Below are 27,947 nucleotides of genomic sequence, written 5' to 3'. Positions count from 1 at the left end.
AGACTTTAGGAGTTTTCTTACATATTTAGTCATTGCTGCTTTTCCCTGGTGATCTTACACTGCTTGGGATTGAAACGTGATGGTACAGGCTGTGCCCTCCCCCATATTGTGATTATGTTCTTCGTTATCTAGATCAACGTCTCTCATGTTGAGCAATATACATCATATTCCAGTATGACAGGAAAAAGATATGACAGTTTCAAGTGAAGGGAATTTTATTTTCCCACCATTGGAAAAAGAAGGATGATCATTAAGGTGTGTGATGCTGGGAAGCCACCATGTTGAGTACAAAGAAACCAGCTGCAGAGCCATGTGAAGCCACCACAGGTCCACACATTGGTGGTAGCTTTAAAATACCCAAACAAGAACTTTCATAACTGACATGTCAAAGGCTTTCCAAGGGAGCACACAGAGCCGGATCTGTGTCGCTCCTAGCAGGGAAGTCAAATTCTGCTTCCTGCCTCCTGTTGCCTCACAGCGACCATGATGAAATGAAAATAATGGCTTATCTGTTAGTCACTGGTGAATTAATGACATTTCCTATTAAAAGATGACCAATTTTGCCCCCTGTCTGCGCCCAAAAGGGCTGCCTATTTTGTAAGTGTTTGTGCCAGTGTGTGTGTGTGTGTTCTGTCAGATGGGTGAACTGCATGATTCCTCACACTCCGTCTGCCTTTGTTGATGTGAGAAGTGATGCTGTGTCGCTCCAACCTGCACTCATGTCGCCTCATGCCCTGCCTGATGCCAACTCACACACATACACACACACACACAGGCACTGAGACTGTCCCAATCACACATTCAGCGATTTTCCATCAAATCCTTCATCTAAATCTTGACACTTGTTTTTTTTACAGTCCTCACGTCTCTTCACTTCATCCATTCCCTCCTCACTGCTTTCTTTCTCCTCCTCTGGTAGTGAGTTTTTTTCAGGCTGATGAAGATGAGGTCAGTCTGAATATCAATCACTCGGTGTAATTGTCCTTTAAGGAAGGCAAGGAGAGACTGTCTCCCTCCATCCATCTCTGTCTCTTCAACCTGCCTCTGTGTGGGTGTGTGTGTGTGCATCTCCCACCTCGGGGCTTCCTCACAAGAATGATGATAATGAGGTGGATAGGGTGAGGATGATGTATAGGGGGAGCCAGTCAATGTTACATAATATCTGCTGATCAGTATATTAATTGGCCTTGTTTTCTCTGTCACCAGCAGTGTTGTCATATTTTCCTGTCTGTTTCTCACAGCTGTTTGTCCTTAGCGGGCTCAGCCATCCGGTTATGCGTCATAGCTGTGGGCTATAGCTCTATCTCAGTGTGGTTGTGTGTTTGCATTGAAGGCAGTAGGATGCATTTTAAGTCGACTGGGGCTGCACAAAGTGCTTTTTAATACAGCAGGCAGGAGGGGAAGGAGAACTGGGACTGAGTCAGGGGATGGTGAGAAGAAAAGCACTCCTCTGTCATACACCGACACTGGAAACCGAAAGGGAGTTGGTGGGATGCTGGGCTGTTGTTTGTTTTTTCTGACCTCATCGGATGCTCTTGACCCCATGTCTTTTATAGTGTTTCTCTGTTGTTTGGATGCTTCAAAGTGTTGTTCTTCATATGTGTTATCCTCTCCTGCTTGCTTTTCCCCCACTTCTGAGTGCAGTGTTGGGATAGTGAGGGCACTGGAAGGGACTGTAATGACTAACTCTGTAAAGGTAATGATAAAGCACAGACGGTTTAGACTCCACTCTGGCTAGAGGCACTGGGGCTAAGAAAATTACAGTCATCCGTGTGTGTGTGTGTGTGTGTGTGTGTGTGTGTGTGTGTGTGTGTGTGTGTGAATGAGAGGAAAACAAAAAAAGAGGGTGGAGAAAGACAGAGGCCAGAAAGAACAACAGACAGATTCACAGGCTGAGACAAAGACAGACATTACTGTGTGATTCATTTTTTCTGTGTGTGTGTGTGTCTGTGTGTGTAATGCATTGTGTTTCTCCTCTCCACTTGTCTTGAAGTATATCTTGACCTGTCTTCGGTCAGCTCTCTTGTCTTCCCATCTTGTCACCTCTGTCCAGACCTCCCTCCCTTCCTCTCCCACGCAGTCCTGCTTTGTACAGTAGTGTAGCTGGGCTCCACCACTGTCACTCTGATTCTCAGTTCCACTGTACTGATGCTCCACCGCACACTCCCAACACCAAGGACGGGACTCCTTTAGCATGCATGAATAAGAGCGAGTGAGAATGTACTGTATAAGCAAAGGTTGTCATCTATCGTCTGGGTCCACATGTGTGTGTTCACACGATTGTGTGCTGCAGAAAAAAAAAACTACCCAGAAGCCTGTGTTTGCTGTCTAGCTGTCTGCTGTCTGTCATTAGAGTAATAAAAGACTTGCAGTGCTGCACGACGAGGAGTTCTTCTCTTTAAGACTCCTCCATTCCGTGCAAATTGCGGGCTGCTGAGCTGCTGAGCTCTGATGGATGTTTGTGTGCTGGCCCAAAAACACAGGTTCCACTGTAACCCCCCTACTCCCCCACCTCCCCAGCACCATTACTCCAGAGAGAGGCAGGGGTAGAGAAAGAAGCTGTCTGTCTCCTACCTCTGTCATCCAAAAGTGTTTTAATTAAACTGTGCCTCTCTGCAGGCCTCAGTACACACACACATATTGCACCGAGAGGGAGGTTTATCCAAATACACACAGCTCTCCTCCCATTCTGTCTCCGTCTGAACCACTGTCTCTCTCTGTTTGTCTTTCTGCTGCCATTTTTTTTCTTGCCTTCCTTCTTTCTCCGTGCCCCCTCTCATCACGCCTGAAGAGTGACAGGCTGTGTTTTCAGCCGATGTTTGAACACCGACCGATCAATGCCGGACAAAGGGAAAGAGCGGGGGTGAGAGGCAGGGAGGGGCAACACAATTGGTTATTGACAGAGGATTCAAAGTCTGAAAGACTGGAGGCGACAGCTTAGTAGGGAGAGTGGAGAAGAGAGAATTGTGAGAGAGGCGTGATGATAAAGGCGATTCATCCTCATGGTTAAGCATCTCTTTGAGTTGTGTTAACTCTCATTTTTTGATTGTTAACCTGAATGTGTACCTATTTATGGAGCTCTGTGGGTTTAATTGAGTGTATAAGTAACAAAGTGTTCACACTTTATGTAATCGTGTGTATAGTATATTCTGATGTTATCCTGATCTCAGTTAACTAGTCACTTTAAGATTTATATGTCTGAATTCATACTGTATATTTGATGTTTTATATGCTCATCGCTTCAACTTGGTGTGCCATTCTGTTGCACCTTTGGCTGTAATGCAGCATGCAATAAAAAACCAGAATTATTCTCCGCACGCCATAGTTGGGTAGTATGTAGCTTGGACTCTGCTTAGAGACGTTACTTGATTTCAGCAGATCTGGGCAGCAATGAAATTTGCTTTTCTGGCACCGCTGCTGTTGAAACAAACTGATTTCCTCATATGCATCACACAGCCCCCTGTTTGCTTACAGATGTGGGAAGAGTGTAGCCAGATTGATCTAAAAACAGCTGTCTAAAATAGTTTTCACCATCCCATTTTCATTTGGGAATGAAGCTAATCCAAGTTGTGTATAACTGGCTTAAGCACTCTGACTCGTACAATGCAACAAATAAAATGAGATGTCAACTTTATTATTTAATGTTTTTTTTTTTTTTTTGTAACCACAAAGGACTCATTTCCCAAATAAGCACTTCAGCTTTCACTGCCGGTTTAGGAGAACTACAGTAAAACAAGAACCATGTCATAGTGCGAGTTCAGCTTCGGGTCGCAGGTTAGTGAAGTACCGTAGGCATCCATTATAGAAAAAGTGACTGGAGAAGAACAGGGATGTGTGAGGGACGGACAGACTGACGGATTCCTCCTGGATGGCTTTGAAGCCTGCAGCAGCTGTTGCCCTTTCTGTCTGTCCTGTGGCCACAGCAGTGCCAGACTCTGAGCTGTGGGCAGCGGTGCTGCTCTGGCCTCTTTTAGCCCAGCCAGGCCTTTTTATAGAGGAAAAAAGATTTGGGTCAAGAGGTGGTACCTGAAGATAGTACTGCCTGCTAAATTCCTGTTGGCCCTGGTTTGAAATCCTGCCACTCGTGGTTCAATCGTGCACTGTGTTCCTCTAATGTCTCAGACAGACTGTGTCAGGGGGAACAGTGGGATAGGAGTGGGGAAGTGCTCACTAAAATAGGAGATGGTATCTTCCTAAGTAGTTTTTCTTGTTCCCTGGTCGAGGAATAACTGATCAGCTTGATACATTTTGAAAACTTAACACTGCAAATTTGCCTGGCTTAAATCTCTTTGTATAAAAGCAGCTGTATTTGCTCTCTCGCCCCTTTGGATTTAAAGAATGAGATTTAAGAGCTGTGAGACTGCTGTGTAAAAAAAACTGTATCCCTGTGTGTGTGTCGAGGAAAGACAGGGCACAGACCTGGATATGCCCATAGATTTGTGCAATCTCCTGTCTAGAGCCAGCACTGTCAATCCCCCTGCCCCCCCTCCAGTCTTCCACTTAATGCTTATTGAATCCAGATCATTGTCATGAGCAGAGTAAAGTTTTACACATGAAGGTCGGACACCATTAACATTTTATAAGAACCTGGATTATCAAAAAGAATGAGTTTGACATAAGACAGAAGGCAGTGTTATAAGAACATTTCAAGACTTACAGCAGCTTTTGAAACATGTCTGAGCATGACATACAATTTGTTATGTGCTATTTTTGTGCTATCAGGCGTCAGGCAGGCCGTTATAACCACATTGCTGCCCTGCTGCGTGCGAGTGTTATGTCACGAGGTCTTGTCCAGTCTGCCTGTTCTTCACTGTCTTGCTCAAGTACACAGGAATATCATCCAGTTGATGGATACGCACGTTGTAGCAGGGTTTGGGCTTGCATCACAGTCTGTCGTCTCCACTGCTAACAGCTGGAGAAATGTGCTGGAGATTAGTGTTGTGAACTTTTGACTGATTTTATAAAGCAAACATGTCCACCCTTGAAAGAAAGTTCAAACAGTAGTAGCTAATAATATTGCAACATTGATATTCCTCCTGGGATCTGTCCATCACTATTAGAGAAATAAGTCAAACTGATGAGGTCAGAAATGCTGTGTCCTTCCTGCCAGGAGAAGCTCCTGGCTGCATCGCCAGGAGGGTCGTGTCACATCTAAAATGTCAGAGAATAATGTGCAATCAACAAGGCCTGTCTCTGGAAGGTCAGCAGCTCTCCTCTCCAGCTGAGAAGCATGGACTCTTCCAGAGAGACCAGAGCAGGTGGCCTGCATTGACCAGACTGCTGGCAATACAGTGAGGAAAAAAAAACGCCACAGTGCTCCTCTGCTGGCAGCGCAAACTGTCAACGCCTTAAATGCCTTCTTGAAATACACTAACAGGGTTGTGTTAATACCCTGAAGCTGGATTGAGACACACACAAAACAAGCTGTCACACACACACACATTCGCTCCCTCTAGGTGTGTGATAGCTTATTGATCCCCAAGGGACAAATTTGTCATTTTGTTTATTTGTTACCTCCTCAACAGGGAGGTCAAAGTCCTGGGCTGGCCACAGAGCAGCCATCTCGGTACCGATGGAGACTCACTGCCATGATCTTTCACTCATCTTAATCACTTCTGTTCTTTGTGTTAACAGAGAGCAGCGACTACAGCGAGGCCGAGGTTCTCCCTGACTCCTTCCCATCGGCACCGGCAGAACCGCTCCCAGAATTCCTTTTGGAGCCAGAGGACGCTTTCATTGTGAAAAACCGGCCGGTTCAGCTGCGCTGCCGAGCATCACCAGCCACTCAGATCTACTTCAAATGTAACGGAGAGTGGGTGAATCAAAACGACCATGTTACCAGAGAGAGCCTGGACCAGGTCACAGGTGATGAACATGACCACACACACACACAGATGTCACCTTGTATTTTACAGACATAAACATCATACTCAATTACCAACATCATTTTCAACTACATAATCCATTAGCTCCTATAGGATTTTATGACCGTGTTAACTGCTTTTGGCCTGCAGCCAATGCATTATTTATATGCACTGTAAAAAATACGCCTCACTAATCTCTCATTCTGTCTTCTTCTCTCTCTCTCTCTCTCTCTCTCTCTTCACAGGTCTGGTGGTACGGGAGGTGGACATCTCTGTGTCCAGGACTCAGGTGGAGGAACTGTTTGGGCTCGAGGATTACTGGTGCCAGTGTGTGGCCTGGAGCTCGGCTGGCACCACAAAGAGCAATCGTGCCTACGTTCGCATTGCATGTCAGTATTAAGGCGGTGCGTGTGTGTGTGTGTGAGGGAGAGAAAGGCAGCAAAAGAGACAGCAGAAGGGCAAATGTTTCTGACTTTTTGCTTGTCATACGCGTCAGCTTAAGTGCATATGCAAATAAATTTGCTGTAGCATTCCATCTAAGTCCCCCATGGTACTGTGTGTCGTAGTGTGATTGACACTTTGCATGTTTATGAGGGTGTGGAGTGGAAAAAAAGTAGCACAGTGACAGAGGCTTTTTGGGGCTTTGCCTGGTGTGTGTGTGTGTGTGTGCGTGCGTGTGTGTGTGACAGCCAATGTCACTGAGATAAACAGGGTGTCACTCTGCTGTCACAGGACAGCCTCCACTAACTGCTGACTACATGTGTGTCGCCCCCTGTAGACCTGAGAAAGAACTTTGAGCAGGAGCCTCTGGGGCGGGAGGTGCGCCTAGAGCAGGAGGTGCTGCTGCAGTGTCGACCCCCGGAGGGCATGCCCGCTCCTGAGGTACGTGCCTTCTCCTTCATTGGACTGTGCCACACCACATCTTTTGTTTTTTTTTTGTTTTTTTTTATCAGTGTTTGAGTTAAACACAAGAGGCAATAAATAGTTCACATTTATTTGTACTATATAAAAACTAGCGAAATAAAGAAAACAACATTTATTAGAGTCATTTTTATGTATAAAACTGACCTGTTTGTCACCATGATTCCTGGCCCTGTCTGCTCCTGTTTGACTGTTCTGTCCCTGTCACATGATTAACAGTGATCTTGTTCCTATCCTGGTTGATCCACACAGGATTCATAAAAAATTGTAACACAAATTTATTCACGGCAGTCTGCAGCAACATAAAATGTACTGGAAAAAAAAGTAAAGAGCAAGCATCTGACATTTTGACATCATCAATTAAAACTAGCACACAAGACACACGAAAATCCACTTTGTTTTAACACCAGCGAACAAACTGCTCTCTTTTTCACAACAACAAACAATATATGGAAAAAGAAAAAGAATTGTTCATGAATGTAGTTTTTTTTATTACTCAAGTAAATATTCATATTAGTTTTAAGCTGTTTTGTTCCTTCTGTGGCTTAATAACGTGGTTAATATGTGACATAAAAAGCACATAGCATGACAGCATAATAAAATGCTAAATAATAGCATACAGAATATTAGCTGACCACTGGAGTGCATTAAACTGTGATTTTAGAGTGTGTTTAATAATAGATAGCAGTTGTATTGTTTGTGGCTGTTAGCTGCAATAGTAAAGATGTGATGTGATAAAAATAAAAGTGAGGAAAAGAGACAAATTATTATTTTGTCACTGGAATGATGAAATTTTGACAATGTTTGAACAGTGCTGTGTGTAGTGACAGCTTAATACTCAGCAGGTTTATAGTATTTACTGAATGGCTCAGTGCGTGGTGTGGTGACTCATGTTTATGCATACACACCTGCTGATTTGTACACTGATTTATGTGAAGACATTTCTGCCAAAGAACTGAAAGGAAACACTAATGATTTGGAGATTGATCCCTTTTGTAAGGGAGTTCTCTGTTTTTATTCCATCGGTTTGTTTGTTCTTGTCTTCAGGTGGACTGGCTGAAGAATGAGGATGTCATCGATCCATCGCAGGACTCCAATTTTCTGATCACAATAGACCATGATCTGATCATCAAGCAGGCCAGACTGTTGGACACAGCAAACTATACCTGTGTAGCTCGCAACGTGGTGGCCAAAAGACGCAGCAGCACTGCTACTCTCATTGTTTATGGTAAGCTTTTCCTTCCTTTCTTTCACTAGAGATTAAACTATTGACTTACTGACCTGATAATTATATTGTTCTCCCGCTTTTGTCTATGTCAGTGAGCGGCGGTTGGTCTTCTTGGACTGAATGGTCAGAGTGTAATGCTCGGTGCGGTCGGGGGTGGCAGCGTCGGACACGCAGTTGCACTAATCCTGCCCCTCTGAATGGAGGCGCATTCTGTGATGGCCCGCCCGTTCAGAGAGTAACTTGCACCACACTGTGCCCAGGTAACAGTGATTTGTAATATTTATAAAATCTTCAGGTAAAATGGTCATGCACTGTAATTTCAGGAAATTTCCCAAATGGGCCATTTGGCAGAAAGTTGTAGAATTAATTTAAACTTTTTCTAAAACATCTGCCTCATAAACTGATGTCATTCAACCAGGACAGAAGAACATTTGCCTTTTGCAACGGCTCTAACTTTGATGTTGATTAAAAAACTTTTTATAGACCATGCAGGCTATTTTTACTTCCTCTTATGTGTCAGACCAAACTGTCTCTAAATTCACTTAAAACAAACCACAGAATGAATTTTGCAAATTGCAAAATTATGCACTTTAAGCCATTACATATGCATCCACACTGCATTATAATGTCATGACCAATTCACCTCTGTTTGCTGTGTTTTGCTGTAAAATGACTCACATCGCTGTTGTCGCTGCAGTGGATGGAGGCTGGACGGAGTGGGCGAAGTGGTCCGCCTGTGGGACAGAGTGCACCCACTGGCGCAGCCGTGAGTGCCAATCCCCCCCACCCATAAACGGAGGAAAGCACTGCAGCGGCAGCATGATGGAGAGCAAAAATTGCACAGAGGGGCTGTGTGCACGGAGTAAGTCTGATGACGACGATCGGAGTAAATATTTGGATTATGTATCTTGCTTTTTGTAATGTATCTAAATTCTGCCCTTTAGTACAGATTAGCATCTGTTGAATTCATTAAAGAATGTGACGTAGCTGATATACCTGCAGGGGTCACTTGCCTAACAGCGCATTCGGTGCCTCAGGTGGTTGTTGAATTGATAATAGAAAATCTTGCAGGCAGTGTTTTCATTGCTGACAGTTTTATAAGCTGTGTTGCATTTCAAAGTTATTTTGTATGGAACCGTATTCCCAAGGTGTTTAGCCATTGCAGCATGGTGAGAGTATGACTGTGTAGAGACTAGAGATGAAAGTAAAAAGAGCTAAACAGCAGACAGATGTTTCTTGAGGGAATATTTTTTTGGTTCACAAAGAGAGGAGGAAAACTGATCCACGTCTGAATGGCACAGATGGAAAGAGAGAGGGACAGAAAGAAAAGTAGAGCAGGCGCAGGCTAAGGCAGCGCGTGGAGTGGGAAGCGAGCATGACACGGCCAAGTCGAAAAATTAGCACAGAGAAGAGCATATGAGAGTGAATCAGACTCACACTGACACCCAGTGTGCAGCCTGTGATGAGCTGGGAGGAATCCAGCTGACAGCGCATTAGAATCTTAGAGATGCACATCCGCAAAGGCACACTTAAAAAACACACACACATACACGCCCAAGCATGCCCACAAACCTCCTAAACGCATGTGCGGAAAGAGAGAGGGAGGAGGGTGGGGGAGGAGGGTCGTGCTTCAACTCTGTCAGACTTACACGCAAGTCCCTGACACAAACAGGCTTCCGCCGAGCAGCCAGATTACACAAATACACTGTCTGATATGACTGAACAGAGCCAAGCATTCTCAGGAGGCCAAGGGGGGAAAGATGGGGAAGAGAAAATTTGAAAATGTGTCACTTGGCAACCTACAGGATAGGTTACTGATTGACTTATGACCCTGGCTGGTTTCTATGGCGATTCTGTGGTCACAAACTGCCCTGATGATATGAGGACTCTTTGGTTTCCTCACACAAACGACTTCCACTCTAATTTCTCACTTATTGTTGATCCCTGCGAGGAGCAGCTAAATACCCAAGTCATAAATGTAGAATGCTCTGAGACACCACAAACCATCATCTTCATTGCATCTTTGGTAGATTGTAATTGCTGTTGGACGAATGGCGATGTCGGAGGAAGCTATTTGGTGTTTTAGATGATGCTAGGGAGAGACAGTTATTTGATTTGAGATCTATAAGTGACACAATCCTGAAAGATGGCTTTGATATTCCTCAAACCGCTCAGTAATGATTCACGTTGGTGTTATCTTGGAAATGAGTGTTCCCGTCAGGAGCGAAGGAGCTGATAACATTCCCTGCGGAGGTGTATAAAGTCATGGTTTCAATCTACGGCGTCTCCCTCATGTAACACACGACGCCAGCGTTCTTGTTCATCTTCAAAAACAATCTTTAACTTTTCCACTCTCATCTGAATGCTACTAATCTCTTTCACAATCATTTCTATTATGTTGTTAGTTTTCTTTGCACAATGTATAAACAATTAGATCCGAGCTTTACTCCATAGTCTAGTAGAGGTAATTATTATTTAGATGTGAACTGCTGTGTTGCTTTTGGTATACGTTATGTTTTCATTTCAATTTTCATATTGATGAGCTATTGTTTAAGTTCCTGGTTTTGCTTGTATTATGTTATCTCTCATTTGCATAACAACTCCATTTTTATGTTTGTGCTTTTTTCTTTTTTTTTTCTCTTCTCTTGTTTTTTTTTCTCTTGTTTAAACAGATAAAAAGATTTCAATTGAGCATACAAGCCATCGTAAGTTCACCTTCCCATGACTTTGCCCTTCCACTGCTTCATACTGTTTGCACTGTGTGTATGAGTGTGTGTCTGTCTGTGTGCTCATATTGGTCCAGCCTCCTAACATCTGTGGTAACACACGGAGTGGGATGCGTGCGGTATTTTGTGTTGCGCCTGTCCGTCCACGCTTTCATGTCGTCTCACATCGTGCTCAGTGAACACACGTCTCACCTTCACGTCCGGCCTCTTTCCTATGAGTGTTGTTATCCTCTCCTGTCTGCTGCATTGGATTTTAGGGGGCTGACTAATTGTTAGCTCATATTATATAACAGCATAACAGCCTGCTGTAATTGTAGGTTAAGAAAAGGATATAATTGCCACAAACAGATTAATAAATGTTGGTGTAATTCAACAAACTGCCCAGAATGCTTCTGCTGGTACTAACCCATCATGACAACTGTGCAAGCTCTGTTATGGGGTGTGAGCAACATGACATGCCTCTAAGCTGAGAGTCTTTGATCCATAGGCTATGATTTCTGTCTGACTTTCAGTTAATCTGCGATACAGTTTACATTTGAAGTGATCGTAATTCCTCTAGCTCAGTGTGATGTGGTCTCAGGGGAGAGCAGCCACGGTAATGCACCTAATTCGCTATTGTTCCGTTTCTGGTAATAAGTGCGGACGGCTGTCGGATTCGGTTCCATCGCGCCACGTGAGCATGGGAGCTCTCTCTCTCTCTCTCTGCCAGCCCGTCTGCCTCCGGCTTTCCTCCTCTCCTCCGCCCTTTTCTTCTACTCTACTCACTGCTGCTCTGTAGTGCCTGTGGTTTCCGTCTTTCCTCAGCAACAGCTATCCTTATCTCCTTTCCCCTCCTCAACACACTTATAATCCCTGTGTCCTCTCAACAAATCACAACCTTATCTAGCTTCTTCCTGTCCCTTTTGCCAAATTGCCTCTCATCTAGCTCTCTCTACCTTCTGTATATCCAGCCTGTCTAGTACTTTTTCTTTCTTTTTTTGCTCTTCTTTGTATCCCGCCAACTCTTCTCCTTGTCTCTTTTTTTGTCTCCACCTCGGTAAGACTGGCTCGCATGTCCAGATTGGGCCCTGGCTCTGCCAGCTTTAGGGAAGCAGGACAAAACAGGCTGAGAAGGGCCTGCTGACCAGTCACAACCAATCACCCAGTAAAGAAAGGAGGGAGGGAACTCAATGGGGAGCAGGTGAAGTTAAGGCCAAACGCCCCCTCACCTCTCTTCTGTGTAATTTTTGGCATCAGATTTGCCCCCTCCAGACGAGGAGGAGGTGTAATGGAGGATTTCTTTTAAGCAAATAGCTTCAACACTGGGGGCATTCTAGCATGTTATCTGTAGGCTTTGACATTTGTTCGATGTTTATCTCAAGACAGTTTACACAGTGGGTTATCATCACTTTATGTAACAGGTGGACAGAGAAAAACCCCAGACCTTTGAATCTGTAAAAAGTCATGTTAAGTGTCAGCCTGAGCTCAAATGAAAGATGCACACGTCCACCTCTTCTGATATGAATGCTAATACCTCAGCTCTGAGATTCTTCAGATGCTGCTAGACCTTCAGGGCCCCGCTTCTCACTGCTTATTACACAGAACCCAGTCAACAACTTGCTTAAAAGTATTCAGAAACAATTCATTTTTAAGTGACAAAAACAATGTTTTTTGTGAATTGGCTTATACCTGCAACACTGTCAGTGCAAGTGCTGAGTTACTGACTCAGATCTATGGAGTAGCTTTAATGCATAAAGAAGCACTGAATAGAATTAAGGGAGGATCTGTTTGGCAGAAATGAGAGATAGAAAGTGCATAATCACGTTTAACAAAAAAAGACTTTCATATCTAGCTGTGGGAGCAGCCAGCTGGGAGTCAAACTGAGGACTCAGACGCAGAGAAGCATCCTTTAGCAAAAGTGTTGTGCACCCCTCACCATTCAGCCATCTTGTTGCCCTGAAGACTGTGGATTTTATCACCCATCTGTTACATTGTAATCACACTGAAGAGAGAGCTCTTCAAGTCAAGTGTTGACATGAGCAGCAGTGACTGATGTATGACTTCAATGCACATATGGATGCTCCAATGAATAAAAAAAAAGGCTGCAGATTTTAATAAGTTCATCAGATAACATTATGCTCTATGTTGTGACTGGTTAAAAGAAAAGGAAAAATCATTAGGATATTTTTCATAGCTTTAGGTGAAATTATCATTGCTTATTTGATCCAATCAGCAGTCCAATAAAAAACAAAAATCTGATGTTTTAGAAGAAGTTTGTTGTCTGATGATCAATGAAAGAATGATTTACTGTGCACTAACTCACACTAATACTCTGATATGTGGTCAATCAGCTGCTTCCACATACGTTATGTCCCCTCTTGTGTTGTCCTTGCTGTTGTAACTGTGTCATCATATGTGTCTCTTAATGATGTTTTGACTCTCCACCTCTCTGTCCTTCCTTTCAGCAATGGCCCCTGGTATGGGTGTAGCAGTGTACGCTGGTCTGGTAGTGGCCCTGTTGTTGAGTGTGATAATGGTACTGTGCGTGGGAGTGCTCGCATACCGCCGGAGATGCCGCCATCTCCACGGAGACATCACTGATTCCTCATCAGCACTCACCGCCGCCTTCCACCCTGGCAACTACAAGCCTCCCCGACAGGGTGAGTTCACATACACATGCATACACCTCGTCACAGGTCTACATGTTTTTATTCATTTATTTTCACAGTTTTCCTCTGTTGTCCATTTTCAACATCTTTTCACCTTTTTATTATCACACAACTATTTATATCATCCCATATATTTCATTCTCCTAAAACCATTATCTCCTTTCAGTCAGTTCTCCATTCTTTACTGTATTACATTTTTTACATTTTCAGCATTTGTCATGGTGTCCTTTCTCTTGCTCATGCCATCAAATATTAATTAGAGGCATTAATCCATTTCACTCGCATCACTTTTAGCACTCTCAGCCTGGCCCGCGTCATTTCTGGTGATAAGCGAACAGCTCCTCTCGTCTCCTCATTCCACAGATAACCCTCACCCCCTGCATCCCTCAGCTCCTCCGGATCTGACAGCCACAGCTGGAGCTTTCCGTGGGCCACTCTTCTCCCTGCAGCAGGGGGTCAACGACAGCCCACACAAAATCCCCATGACCACCTCACCTTTGCTGGACCCCCTGCCCAGTCTTAAAATCAAGGTGTATAACTCCTCCACGCTTTCTTCTCTGGAGCTTCCCGGTGACATGGGCTCCGGAGACGGAGAGATCCTCAGCCTGAAGTCGGTGGGTACTGTGGGTAGAGAGTACCATAGCCACACGCTGTCCAGAGAGCCAGGGCTAAGTACAAGTGCCACCCTGGGGAATCTGGGAGGACGCCTTACCATCCCCAACACAGGTATATATTATATAAAACAAATATCAGGAATAAATAATCAATCCATGGTAACTAAATTCAAGACAAGACCATTCATGGCACTTTCTCCCTTAGGTGTGAGTTTGCTGGTCCCCCCTGGCACAATCCCTCAGGGGAAGTTCTATGAGATGTACCTCATTATCAACAAGTGGGACAAAACAACGTGAGTTCCTGTCATCTTTACTCCTTCATTTTAATAATGTAATAATCTTTGAATTCGTCACCTCACTGAGCAGAATTTTAGTTGAAAAAAAATAACGATGAACGGTTAGCCATTAACCCCATTGGTTGGACTAATGTCAAGCTGTGGTGAAGTTATGCACCCCGGTTCTTTGGCATTACTTCACATCAATGCCAGCTTATAATAATCTGTTGGACTCTGGGGATTGTTTAGGAAAAAATGAATCCCTGTCCCCACAGTTGGTCAAAGTGGAGTTCTGACTGAGGTCTGAACAATTTGAAAATGCTGTCTGATGTCCGACAAAGCATGCGCCTCAATCTAACCTCTTATCACATAAAAACCCAATTCAGGGCCCTCCTGCTCCAAGGTGGAGTTTATTTTCAACTTCAATCATGTTTTCTGAGGATAAAAATTGAAGTCTTTTATCCTAAAGTTGAAAGTACCAAATAAGTAATGGCCATGATCTTCTTTCATAAATGAAGTGTGACATTTGGTTGTGTGTGGTATTTACAGGTTACCCTCTGAGGGCAGTCAGACTGTCCTGAGTCCTGTTGTGAGCTGTGGTCCCTCCGGTATGCTGTTAAATCGCCCTGTTGTCCTTACTTTGCCCCACTGTGCCCAGCTGGACACGCCTACACCCGACTGGACCCTCACACTCAAGACGCAAACACATCAGGGGGGTTGGGAGGTAAATCAGCCTCTATCAGCGGAGGACTTTTGGTAACCCTTTTGTGGGCTAATGCAGCATCACTGATCCTGCCTCCTATCTGTTTTTCAGGAGGTGCTGACAGTCGGAGAGGAAACGCTGTCATCTCCGTGCTATCTGCAGCTGGAAGAGGAGTGTTGTCATGTTCTTATGGAGCAGTTAGGAACGTATGGCCTTGTGGGGCAGTCCTGCCCTCCACAGCCTGCCTGCAAACGCCTGCAGCTGGCTCTCTTTGCCCCTCGAGCACCATGCCTCTCCCTGGACTACAGCCTCCGGATTTACTGTATCCATGACACCCCACATGCACTCAAGGTGCTTGTTTTTGTCTCTCCACCTACTGTATCTGTTTTGTGTGTGTCTACATAACTACTGTACTCCCATTACTTCTTGTTCTTATCTTTATTCTTTTTTGTTTTTCATTCTTTTTTCTTTTTTCTTTATTGTATGACTCAACAGGTAAAAGTGTTATTTATGCTTGAATATTAAGTGCTAGTCAGAAGCTGGTGCCTAACTGCACTCATAGCACTTCCAAAGACCTGTAATTGTCTAAAACGTCATTCATCATTAGATGTTTATGTGACTATAATAGAGCCTAGTTTTTTTTATTAACTCACGCATAAGCAAAAGCAAAAGATTAAATTCTGCATAAAAGCTGCACATGAAATAAAGAAAATGCATTAAATACAGAATATATATATAGCACAGTGTGCTTTGAGTTATATTAACTCATGTCACAGAATAATTTAATTTAATATAACTTATTTCCATTGTGGTTCTGGGCAATATGAGAGAACCACCTCTGTTCTTCATTACATTTTGGAACAATATATTGATGTCCCAAAAGAAGCCACGACCATAGAGCTTAACAGAAGCTTATAGTTACTCATTCCACTGGACTCTCTGACTTTTAAAAATTCTCTGTCTCTCAGGTCCTTTAGTGTTGAGTGTTCACAGACAAGCCAGGGTAGAAAATACGAGCATGCCGCATGCAGTTTGCTGGCATCACATTACACGAGTTCTGGCTGCTAAAATTCAAACAGCTTTTAGCTCTCACGCATTTCCATTTGGAGACATCAACTCAGAGAACACACAGCACATTTTAATTAAGCATGATTTAAAAAAAATATATATAATAAAACTGATGAAGCAACTGTGTTCTTCTCCCTGCTGCTGCACAGGAGGTGCTGGACTTGGAGAGGAGTCTGGGTGGAGTTTTACTGGAGGATCCCAAGCCGCTGCTCTTCAAAGATAGCTACCACAACCTGCGGCTGTCCATCCACGATATTCCTCACACTCACTGGAGAAGCAAACTTTTGGCCAAGTACCAGGTAACATTATGCAGCAGAGAACAGAGAACACACTGACTAATAGAACTTGACATCAGTGAGTGATGCACACTGTGGTGAGACATCACATCCTCTGGATTTCTGCAGAAAATTCATCATTATCATTTGCATAGACGTTCAAAGTTTAGCTAAAGTCCATCCACACATTGGCATTAACAGTAATAATTAAGCTGGGCTGGGAGAATCATCACTCCACCTCAGCACAAAGGCTTTTTGTCAGAGAATACAACCAGTGTACTTTGTATTATTCGCTGCTGTAAACATTGAGACTCTCTCCTGCATTCTCTAAGATTGCAGCCTGAACCCTTTCTGAATAAACAAACAGAACATCTGATAGTGGTCCTAATTTATGGACAGTGTGCTTTAGAAATAAATTGTGCTCTGAGGAACCCGGTTGGTGGAAACACCCAGTGTCAGAATAAAGCATAGTGTACATTCCTTGAATGGAAACTCTTCCAGATCGTTCAGATTGTGCTACTCAGGACAAAGCCTCTTTAATCACAGGGCAGAGACCATTTTTATTCTCACTTTGCTCTTCACCATTTTTTTTTCTTTGTGTGACAGGAGATACCGTTCTATCACATTTGGAGCGGCAGTCAGAGGCCCCTGCACTGCACCTTCAGCCTGGAGAGAGGCAGCCTGGCTGTGTCGCAGCTCTTCTGTAAGATCTGTGTCCGACAGGTGGAAGGAGAGGGGCAGATATTCCAGCTGCACACAGATATCCAGGAGGTACTGTTGACAGTTCAGATAATGCTTGTGCACACAGATAAAGTTGCAGTAAAGGCCATTACAGAAACATACATATACATATATTGGCCCTCAATATTTCCAATCTTTTCTGTAAATCCAGACTCTACCGCCACACTCACCCCTCCCCTCGGGAAGCACCTGCCTGCCTTCTTCTCAAGTGGGACCCTATGCCTTTCGCTTGCCTGACTCCATCCGCCAGAAGATCTGTGCCAGTCTGGATGCACCCAGCGCTCGGGGGTGTGACTGGAGACTACTGGCTCACAGTCTGGGCTTTGACAGGTCAGATGCAGCTCACATGTTTATGTGTTTAAAGCCTGGTCACGCTTTAAACACATAAACATTAATACACGTTGCAAAGTCATGTATTAATACTCAGGTTACTGGATCAAATCAATAACACAACTTTAGTATAGAGATCAGGAATCATTCAGTCGTGCATGTTTTTCAAATTAATCCAGAGAACAGTTCATGTATTTCAATTAACTAGCTTGCATTATGCTTTGCTTTATGAGGTACTGTATCATTGATATGAATATTGGACTGTCAACAGGCCAGCAGCATTAATCACTGAGTATTTTCTAATCCTTTTCATCTTACAACCTGCCGTGTCTTTCTTCCACTCAGGTATTTGAACTACTTTGCCACAAAGCCCAGCCCCACAGGTGTTCTCCTGGACTTATGGGAAGCTTGTCACCAAGGTGATGCAGACCTGGTCTCTCTGGCGACTGCACTGGAAGAGATGGGCAAAAGTGAGGTGCTAGTTGTCATGACAACAGATGGGGAATGTTGATTGGTCAAGAAACAAGAGAGCAAGAAGACTTTTTTTTCTCCCCCTCACCGCCGTATGGAAAATAAGAATACCTGCCTATGAATATGCACAAACCATAAAGCCACTTCACATGTACTGTATTACCTCTGCCTCATCGCCCTTCTCACTGGCCTAGGATTAGCCACCTTAGCTGCACAGCCACCATTACCCCATTCCCATGCGGGCCATCCGACTGCAGACCTGATTCAGTTTGAATCCTCCAAAGTAATGTTGCATCTGCAAGATGTAAAACCAATTTGAGGGTACCAAGGCGTAAAATGGGTGAGGAGTCATCTGTCAAATGTGGTGTTGAACATGATATGTATATAAATAACAGTGCTTTAGGACAAACAAACAAACAAACAAAAAAAATTCCATGTATTCAACACACTAAAGCACGCACAATAACACAACTGCTGAAGTGGAATTATTTTAAGTAGCAGCATGGAAATGCATGATTCAAAACACCATCTCGCCTCATGGCAGGGGCTTTTGTTTTCTCCATTCTGTGTGTGTGTGCAGTGAATGACAGGCAGCACAGACCTGCCCGAAGCCTCCTCAGGCTACATACACACACACACACACTCTCTGATACTGATACACACCAAACAAAGTGGTCATTAATCGACTCGTCAGACAGGCTAGGAGTTGTTGTCGGACTGACTGCTGACAAATCGTATAAGGATATACGGATTGAACCCTCGTGGGTTGAGTCATAATGCTTTGGGCTGAAAAAAGCTGCTTCTTTTTATGGTAGGAGGGTGAGTTGAGAAGTTTTCTTCAAAATTGGCGGATAACTAGACTGACTCTTTATACTGTACCAACAAATGCCTCAAAGCTTTGGCATATCGTTCAGACTCACAGGGGTGTTTCTTTTTCATCTCTCCTTGCTTTCCCTCTGTCTCTCTGCAACACTCCAATCTGCTGAGAATAAACTGCAGGAGAGCTCTCTGGTCATCCCTTAAAAGTTTCCTTTAGGGAACGCTCTTTATGTTATTATCCATATTTGTGGATTTTTTTTTGTTTCCATTTTCATTTGTGTTATTATTATCCTTTAGAACCTGTTCTATCATTTAGGCTACTAAGCTGCTGTGTATTATTTTTGACCCAAGTAGAGCAGGCCAAATGAGAGAGTTAGGCACACACAGTGGATGTCTCTGTTGTGAATAACAAACAAAAAAACATGTTATTTTGAATATTGTGCATCTATTCAACATGTAAAATATAATCTGTAAGATGTAATTTGCGGTGGTTTCTTGTCCTGGTGAGGAGTTTAGCTTTGCTGTTACTGAAGGCAATTTTCACAGTTCAGAGATGATGATCGAACAGATCAGCCTTCAATCGAATGGGCAGCAAGGGACCATCAAATTTACCTCAACACCAACTGAATGATGTTAAAGCCTGTTCTCTGTCCGACACTTTCTGTGTGCATCACCACGTACGTCTCCCGTCTTTCCATTTGATAACTCTAATCTGCCTGCTTTGTGGTCAGGGCCCTAAAAACTATTTGAATTATCAATAATGTTCTGTCTATAACATTATCATTCTGTGTTATTATTAAGTCTTTCTCTCCCTTAAAGCAAAAAAAAAACAAAAAAAACAAGTGTTTATATCTTTAAAACCACAAAAACCAAAACAGGCAGTATCCCTCCTCTTCAGCAGTGAGTCATGTCACTGTTTTGTGTGAATGAGCTGAGTGTGTGTGTGCGTGAGTGTGTGGGTATGTGTGGGCAGGTGGGTGTGCATATATGTGCACATTCTTAAGATCTGTCATTTCTTTTTGTAAGTGCTATGCAAGTACAAAAGAGAAGTGAAGCATTTCGACTTCTTTTGTTTCCTGGAAGAGTAATTCTATTTTTTCAGATCAGTCCACTGAACAGGGTTTTGATTTTGTATCCCGTGGTTCAGAGCGGTTTAACTTTTGTTTTTTTTTGTTTGGTGATGCTAATCGGTGGGGAATTCTCCATCTGGATTGGAAGAATAGGATCAAAGAAGCTACTACTGAAAAAAAGCACATGTGGGAAAGCAAAACAAAGGAGTAGCGATGGCTACTCTGCCACTTGAGACTAACATTATGAACTGGTGCCCTGCAGGTCTTTGAGGAAACACCTTCACGACCACTTCAGTACGTTGGATCCCTGAACACTGCAGGACACTTTTCTCTCCTCGGTTCTTGTTACAGAGACTGCCTAGCTGTAGACTACAGTGTTTATTCGTCCAGATTTCTTGAGTGTCTGCTGGATCTTTGGCCATATCTCTGGACAATTTAAGCTGGAGCTATATACTGGATTTGAACTTTGAGCTCCCATGAAAGAGAAGAACTCAAATCTTTTGTTCAAGAAGACAAGACGTTTTTACAAAAACAGAAAAACAACTCACAAAATGGAAACAGTGACATTATTTTATCTCTGTAAAGTACCAATTGTAAATAAATGTCTAGCCTTCTTACCTGTAACTAAATATAATTTTTATGCAATAAATTATATTTCTTAGTTTAACAACGACGGCTTTGCTTCTATCTATGCCACAGCAGACCAGCCAGTGTTTGGTATTTGCAAGTATTAAGTACTTTTGGACACAATGACTCCTGGCATCTGTGATTTTGTCAATTACACCAAAAAAAAAGAAAGAAAAGAAAAAGAAACAAGCTACTCAACCTGTCCGTAGATCACACCTCACTGGAAAATTCCCTTTAGGTCCATTTAGCCTTGAAAGCTTTTAACTGCCGGGCTGTCTGGTCGTCACATTAGCAAGGTCTTAGAGACACTAATAGTGGCCTTTAAGGATTGATTTGGGTGTTTAGATCAAGGATTCTTCCAACCTCTGTGTTTTTATTACCGTTGGCGTATGTGTGGGGAATTGTCAGATGAGGCTCTTATATCAAGAACAAATATCCCAGTGAGTCATCTGTTCTGTAGTGAGTGTGCACTGCAGTCTTAATGGCAACACTTGTCACCTATTTCATTAAATGCACTGCTAATTGAGGACTGGAATGCCATCCTTCGGTGCATGCATTAACTTAATGTACTTTTTTAGCATGCATAATAATGCTGCACCTTTAGTGCTCTTCATCATGAAGATGGTTCTAATAAATGACAGTGAGAATAACATTGTTGATAAAATGAGATGTTTTGGATGTTGGGATCATCCATACATATGCAGAACCTATTCCTCTCAATTATGAAAATGTAAATGTGAACACTGAGGATCTAAGGTTTATATCATAATGCTTCGGAGCCATTTATGCTCTTCTTAGATTTATAATCAGCAGAAGCATGGGTGGATGTGATTTAAGGCTTATTCTATATCATATCTCATCTTGTTACCATCAGGGAAGCAGCAGTTTATCAGTCAGGCTTGATTGGATTTACTTCTTCTTCCATTTTAATTATTTGTACAGTGTCTATTACAGTCAAAATGCTCTCTCTGTGTATACATCATATGCTAGAATTACCGTGGACAACAGCATGTTACACTTTATTGTTACTAGACATCAAAAACTCTAAACTCAGTAGTTATTTATACTACTGCTGATATAAAGTTTAGTTAAGTATCATTTTCTAAGAATGGAAGACTGTAGGCAATAAACCCTGGGCAGGTAGCCGGTTGTTTTAATTGTTTTCTGATCAGCTGACTACATAAACCTGTTGATATGACAGAATAAGATATTCATTGTCCTCAAGGCAGGTGCAGCACATAGATAGCATCCTCTTGGGTGTGCTGTCGCACAGTGCCCCCTTCTGGTGAATAAGCTCAACTCAACTCAACTCAATTTTATTTATAGAGCACTTTAAAATCTACCCAGTTGGCCAAAGTGCTGTCCACAAATACAAAAGCATATAAAACACATGAAGATAAAAAAAAACAATAAAAACATAGTTGGGAAGATCGAAGCAAGGCGTCTGGACTTGTAGAGTTTTCTAGAAGACGTTTCGCTGCTCATCCAAGCAGCTTCATCAGTTCTAACTGTTTGGTGGGGAAACATGGTTTATATGTGGTTACAGACCTATGTGGGTGGGTCTGGGTAAAACTTAAAAAACTTAAAAACAATAGCACTAAATGTTTCCATACTTACCTGTGATGTTCTGGCTGACTGGGCCAGGTGTGTCTAACGACTGGCTAACGACTATGAAACTGCCGGAGGGGGACTGGTTGACAGCCCTTTGTTCTTACTGTGTTCTTACTGTGAGTATGTGCAAACTTCCTGGGAATGGATGGAATCACTGCATTGTATGTGGTAGAAAGATGATGTCTGAGGCCACCACCTCTGTTAAGGGAAGGTTTTTCCAGCTTAACATAGATGGCTTCCTTGACTCCTCTTTCAAACCACCTTTCCTCCCTGTCTAAAATGTGAACATTGTTGTCCTCAAAGGAGTGTCCTTTGTCTTTGAGGTGGAGGTGAACAGCTGAGTCTTGTCCTGAGGAGGTGGCTCTCCTGTGCTGAGCCATTCTTCTGTGGAGTGGTTGTTTAGTTTCTCCAATGTACAGATCAGAGCATTCCTCACTGCACTGGACTGCATATATCACATTGCTGTGTTTCTCCCTGGGAATCTTGTCCTTCGGGTGAACCAGTCTCTTCTCTACGTATGATGACCTGGATGACTGAGAATCTTCATCAACATAAAAACATAGTAAAAACATAAAACAGTAAAAGTCAACATCTCAGACTGAGTTAAAAGCCAAGGAGAAAAGGTGTGTTTTCAAAGAGGATTTAAAAGAAAGCGCAATGTATGTGTTGTCTGATTAATAATTGTGTCGTCCGCTTGCTTTCACAGAATGTATCAAATCTATTGCTAGAAAGAAAGTCATTCTAAGGACACACTTCACATTAGCCACTTCAGTCTTTTAGTTCCTTTCTCAATTTTAGCAATCATATTTTATATCACTTTATATTTTATATACGTAATTAGCTGAGCCGTTATTAGCAGAGTACTTTAATGTTAAGATTACGTTATTTAATTTATCAAGTAGTATTTCTTAATGAATGCTTTTATTTTAGAAAAAGCTGTACCGGAAAAAGCTTGGACCTCGTCAGTAACCCTTCCGGTATGTGCGTTTGGCTTTCAGAATAATAGCACTATTATCGGGGGTTTGTTTTTCCATTCGAAATGTTATACAATTTTATACTTTTCAAACTAAAAACATTAGTAGAGCATTTAAAAAATACGTTTTAACAGTGTAATGTATTTTGTCAGAGTGTTTTATTGGCAAAAAACATCCGTCTCTTTTAGGTTCGGATTGTTACGCTTTAAATTTGAAAGACTTATACCGGAAGTTTCCATCTGTTGCCACTATTAGCGGAGTAAAGCACCGCTGACCAGATACAAAGTTTGCAGTGAAATGAATGTTTTGTGGTCGTGAGACACTTTAAGACAAGACAGAGACATCTACGAAGGAGTCTCCTCGCGACGAGGTACGTTCATTATCTGCTTTTAAACGACATTGCCGCGTTTGTGTTGGTGTTTTTTTATTAAGCTAGCCTCCTGTTTGTGTTGTTTTATGTTCAAATTAGATAAATAAGAACGCATGTATTAACATAAAGACACTCATAAGAAGGACAGTTAAAGAGGCAGGTTATGAGACCTGAATAATTTTGCAGTATATTCGGAAAATAGTAGGAAGTGCTGCTAGCAGCATACTTTCGATTACCTCCGTGTTGTGTGAAGTTTAATTGCAAGCATCATGTGAATACAAGTTCCTCATTAGCGAGGCACACTTCATGCTTTAAGTTGCAAAGTCAGCTTTGTGTTGTCATGTTGCTTTTCCTTTAGTGTCCTTAAATAGTCTCGGTGATGTCCGCTCTCATTAGTCAGTGAAAGGCTGTTTTTTTTTCTATTTCGGTCCACATCACGAGCCTTCCTACCCTTCACCACTTACTTTTGACATTTTTCATGTGATGCTGAAGTTTGCAAAACACATGGAGGTGTGAGATAAATGGCTGTTATTAGCTGAATGTGTGTGTAATGAGTCCAACAATCACACGCTCTGTAATAAAACATGTGATGAATGCTGACCATGTAACCAACCATGGCCCCAGTCACTTAAAGACTGGATGTGTAAGAAGCAGTGGGTTCATAACAACACACTGTTGACAGACACTTAGGATGCCAGAGCCACCTTTTTATGTTGTTGTTGTCACTGCAGGAGTGGCACAGTGTGTTCCTGTGAGATTCCACATCTGAATCATAATTCAATGTAGCTTATTTGTGTTGGTGCCCTCCTAAATGTTTACACACACATTATATAGAGATATCTATATAATGTGAGCTGGTATTTATCTAGTCTTTTATAACTGCAGCACCACAGAGTCCAGATCTCTGGGCTGATTTCTCCAAGCACCGACATATATCTAAAATACGGCATGCCAACGCTTTGTGGACAAGCACAATTAAAAGTAAGACTCATACAAAAGCAACTATTATTGTTTCCCAGGCATTTTTTTTAACCCATATTACTTTTCTTCTCCTTCACAGCTTCTTTCACTGTCTCTTCAGCTGTTCCCTTTCTCTCTCATCTTTACTTTGTGTCTGTGAAAATGGACAGAACACAACCTGTGCAGCCCAGTCTCAACTCATCTTATCTTCCATCTGCACTTGGCAACCACTGTATATCTGATGATGAGGAGAGTGAGGACCAGAGTCCCTCTGCATCCCTCATCCCTAAGCATTCCCCAGCACCTCTGGCAGTGCGGTACAGTCCGGATGACTCATTCTGTTTAGTGTACATCATCTTCTTCCTGATGGGCATTGGCTCCCTCCTGCCGTGGAACTTCTTCATAACAGCCAAGCAGTACTGGCTCTACAAACTTAGCAACAATACTCATCGTGGCGGCGATGAGGAGCAACGTTCTGACCTCAGTGTGAGTGAAAATGCTGCATTAGGTTTGTTATGTATGCATGTATGTGGTCACAAGAAGAAGCGCTTTAAGTTGTCCTGCATGCACATCTTAACATGGAACTGTGACGATCCTGTGACAAATGGTGGAATGAAGTGTCCTTTCACATCTCGCAGAAATCCATTACAACACAATAATGCAATTAGGCATGCCAAACATGCATGTTAAGCCTGTCTTCTTTAAAAAAAATATGACAACAAAATCCAATAATAATTATTTGTGTCAAAAAATAGAGTAGCCAAGAGTTATGGAGGCATGTCAACTGAAAGCACCACACATCAGGAAAAAAATAAATGAATGCTTCACTTTGCAAATGCTTGCTTTGATGAGATTTGAAAGCCACATTTTGCCCTCCCCTTTCACTTCCTCATGTTTTGTGTGAGAGACTGCAGCATGTGACTGCATGACCGTTTACTCTTTTACTTGTACAACAACTGTTTTGTCTTTTTTGCTGTTTGCAGGACTACTTTGAGAGTTATCTGGCCATTGCCTCCACGGTGCCGTCTGTACTGTGTCTGATACTCAACTACGTCCTTGTTAACAGGTTAACATACATGCACACACATCTTCTGTGTTTTGTTACTTGATGTTTGGGCAGTACAATGCCTCACTTGTCCTGTCGGCCGCATTTAAGGGCTGAGTTGCTGTAATCCACTTACTGTGGTACCTAAATTACCATGTGCCTCTTTACACTCTCTCTCTAGACTCTCTAGATACTCAAATTCATTATTAGTTTGGATGATTAAAAGCTGACTGTCTTACATTTGTGGACACAGTCACAATTGTATATGCATATGTTGTATCAATCACACAACACAAATTATGTTTTGTTTCGATCAACAGTATACCTGTGTGTGTTTTTATAGGTTGTCTCCCAACACGCGTATCCTCTCGTCTCTTTTTGTGATCCTCTTGGTGTTTGTGGTGACCACAGTGCTGGTGAAGGTGGATGTGTCGGACTGTAGGGTGGAGTTCTTTGTTGGAACAATGATCTGCGTGGCTGTTGTCAGTGGAGCCTCCAATCTCTTCTCTGGTAGCATGTTTGGGATCAGTGGGCATTTTCCCATGAGGATCTCTCAGGCACTTATATCAGGTAAAGTCCTTATTCAGCTCAGGGATGTGTCTAAGGTGCACTGCTGTCTCTATTTTTATTTGATGCTGTCTTGAAGTGCAAAAAATCATAACGTTGTAGCAGTTTTTTTATTGTAAGTAAAGACTTCATACTGTTATTCTTAATGTCATGCCACCACTGTCTGGGATGTATTAATGTCATGAAGTTATATGTCTGCCTGTGACTGGGGACAGCCCGGGAACATAAAAAGGTTTTTTTTGGTAAAATCTAAGGTACCGTGTATAATTATGTCTACACGATGACACAAGCAGCCTACTTTACTATTAAAATGGACAAACTTACAGTCCATTCTGACTAAAGTATAGCCTTTCTGGGGGGACAAGTCTCATTTTTAATTATCTTTCAACTCCCTAAACTCAATCTCTGAACTCACTAAAGATGCATTTATGGATATTCAATGTCTAGAGGTGATGCTACTGTTGTTTGTTTATGAAATGTGCATGTGTGCTAATTTGAGGTCCCCTTTTTTTTCCTCAGGTCAAGCAATGGGTGGCACACTGAGCGCAGTTGCGTCGCTAGTGGATTTAGCGGTTGCTAAGGACGTTACAGACAGTGCCCTGGCATATTTCCTGACGGCTGACTTTTTCATTCTGCTCTGCATTATCGCCTATTTGCTGTTGCCAAAGCTGGCATATTCAAGGTCAGTAGCAACAGACATGATTCTGGTTCAGCAGTAAATACATATTGTAGATTATATTTAGTCAGGCAGTATGTGGTGTCCTTTGTGACTACTGCCACTAGATGGTGCCAAAGTTCAAAGCTCCTAAAGTCAATATTATGAAATCTCTCTAGACACTACATGCTGGCTGCAAAGTGCACCAGTCCGGAGGTGACGAGCGAAGATGAAAGTTCCACAAATTCAATCCCACCACTGCAGCCCATCCTTAGGAAAACATGGGTGCTTGCCCTAAGTGTCTTCTATGTCTTCTTTGTCTCCATCATGGTTTTCCCTGCGGTATCCTCTGGAATCCAGTCGGTCCACAAGGACAGTGGCAGCCCTTGGACAACCACTTACTTTGTCCCTCTTACCAGTTTCCTTCTGTACAATGTAGCAGATTTCTGTGGCAGGCAAGCCACAGCCTGGCTGCAGATCCCTGGCCCCACCAGTCGAGTCCTCCCTGTACTGGTGGTGTGTCGCACCGTTATGGTGCCATTTTTTATGTTCTGTAACTACCAGCCGAGGGACCACCTTGGTACAGTAGTGTTCACCCATGATGTGTACCCTATGGTTTTTAACTGCCTGCTTGGTCTCTCTAATGGCTACTTAGGAACACTGCCAATGATTTATGGCCCAAAGGTGGTACCTCGGGAGCTGGCAGAGCCCACAGGAGTGGTCATGTCCTTCTTTTTAACTCTGGGACTGGCTGTTGGATCTGCATTCTCAGTCCTCATTGTGCACTGTATTTGATCAGGTGGTTAAACAATAACCTAGTCATGTACAGTGGTATATTGGAGCAAGACACTAGTATCAGTGCACCCTGTGCTGGCAATCATCATAACACTGCAACGTGTTGCATAAAGACTGATGCCTTATGAGGAACATGCTAAAAAACTTATTTTCACTAGAGGCTTGATCTCCTTTATACCTCACATTAGTACCCTATGTTTATGTGTATATTTATGTGATGAAGCTACTGGTTTGCTTGGGATCTTTCATTTGGCAAAACAGACATTCCACACAATTTGTGGCACATTAAGTGATTTGCAGGTGTTTGAATATTTGAATCAAATTTAAAAACTACATCCTGACATAGCGTTTGTCTGACAGCTATACAACTTGTAATCAGTTTTGATAAACTGACTGACTAAATAAAAAAAGAATAAAACTTAATCTTCAGATTTTGTATTTCACTTCCAAAACTACAAATAATGAACTTGCATGGGCAAGGGCAGTGCTGCAGTGTTTAGCACTGTCACCTCACAGCAAGAAGGTTCCTGGTTCGATTCTGACTGGGGGCCTTTCAGTGTGGAGTACGCAGCTTCTCCCTGTGTGGGTTT

General features: G+C 42.7%; 2 protein-coding genes across 2 annotated transcripts in view; both read left to right on the top strand.

Annotated features, from left to right (window-relative positions):
* Positions 1-18,869, top strand: part of unc5b (unc-5 netrin receptor B) — a 42,948-nt gene extending 24,079 nt beyond the window's left edge. Inside the window, exons 2-17 of the mRNA XM_028423971.1 lie at positions 5,635-5,865; positions 6,110-6,253; positions 6,643-6,746; positions 7,833-8,013; positions 8,106-8,273; positions 8,711-8,875; positions 10,686-10,718; positions 13,184-13,378; positions 13,751-14,113; positions 14,207-14,294; positions 14,826-15,000; positions 15,091-15,330; positions 16,197-16,346; positions 16,929-17,093; positions 17,215-17,393; positions 17,739-18,869. Of these exons, the coding sequence (XP_028279772.1) occupies positions 5,635-5,865; positions 6,110-6,253; positions 6,643-6,746; positions 7,833-8,013; positions 8,106-8,273; positions 8,711-8,875; positions 10,686-10,718; positions 13,184-13,378; positions 13,751-14,113; positions 14,207-14,294; positions 14,826-15,000; positions 15,091-15,330; positions 16,197-16,346; positions 16,929-17,093; positions 17,215-17,393; positions 17,739-17,904 (2,747 nt within the window). The 3' untranslated portion in view covers positions 17,905-18,869. The remainder of the gene's footprint in view (positions 1-5,634; positions 5,866-6,109; positions 6,254-6,642; positions 6,747-7,832; positions 8,014-8,105; positions 8,274-8,710; positions 8,876-10,685; positions 10,719-13,183; positions 13,379-13,750; positions 14,114-14,206; positions 14,295-14,825; positions 15,001-15,090; positions 15,331-16,196; positions 16,347-16,928; positions 17,094-17,214; positions 17,394-17,738) is intronic.
* Positions 18,870-23,202: 4,333 nt separating this feature from the next.
* Positions 23,203-27,780, top strand: slc29a3 (solute carrier family 29 member 3). Its single transcript, XM_028423340.1, has 7 exons — positions 23,203-23,335; positions 24,221-24,316; positions 24,396-24,781; positions 25,279-25,361; positions 25,684-25,910; positions 26,427-26,589; positions 26,742-27,780. Exons 3-7 carry the CDS (start codon positions 24,458-24,460, stop codon positions 27,355-27,357), a joined length of 1,413 nt encoding a protein of 470 aa, XP_028279141.1. The 5' UTR covers positions 23,203-23,335; positions 24,221-24,316; positions 24,396-24,457; the 3' UTR covers positions 27,358-27,780.
* The last annotated feature ends 167 nt before the right edge of the window (positions 27,781-27,947 follow it).

The sequence above is a fragment of the Parambassis ranga genome, chromosome 15, assembly GCF_900634625.1.
Source record: "Parambassis ranga chromosome 15, fParRan2.1, whole genome shotgun sequence".
NCBI classification, from domain to species: Eukaryota; Metazoa; Chordata; class Actinopteri; family Ambassidae; genus Parambassis; species Parambassis ranga.
This window is presented reverse-complemented; position numbering and strand designations above follow the sequence as displayed.

Excerpts from the sequence above, each read along its gene's own strand:
- slc29a3 (XM_028423340.1), top strand. The coding sequence starts at position 24,458 with ATGGACAGAACACAACCTGTGCAGCCCAGTCTCAACTCATCTTATCTT. Across the intron at positions 25,911-26,426 it reads CTCTCAGGCACTTATATCAG|GTCAAGCAATGGGTGGCACA; the intron begins GTAAAGTCCTTA and ends TTTTTTCCTCAG. Across the intron at positions 26,590-26,741 it reads CCAAAGCTGGCATATTCAAG|ACACTACATGCTGGCTGCAA; the intron begins GTCAGTAGCAAC and ends AAATCTCTCTAG.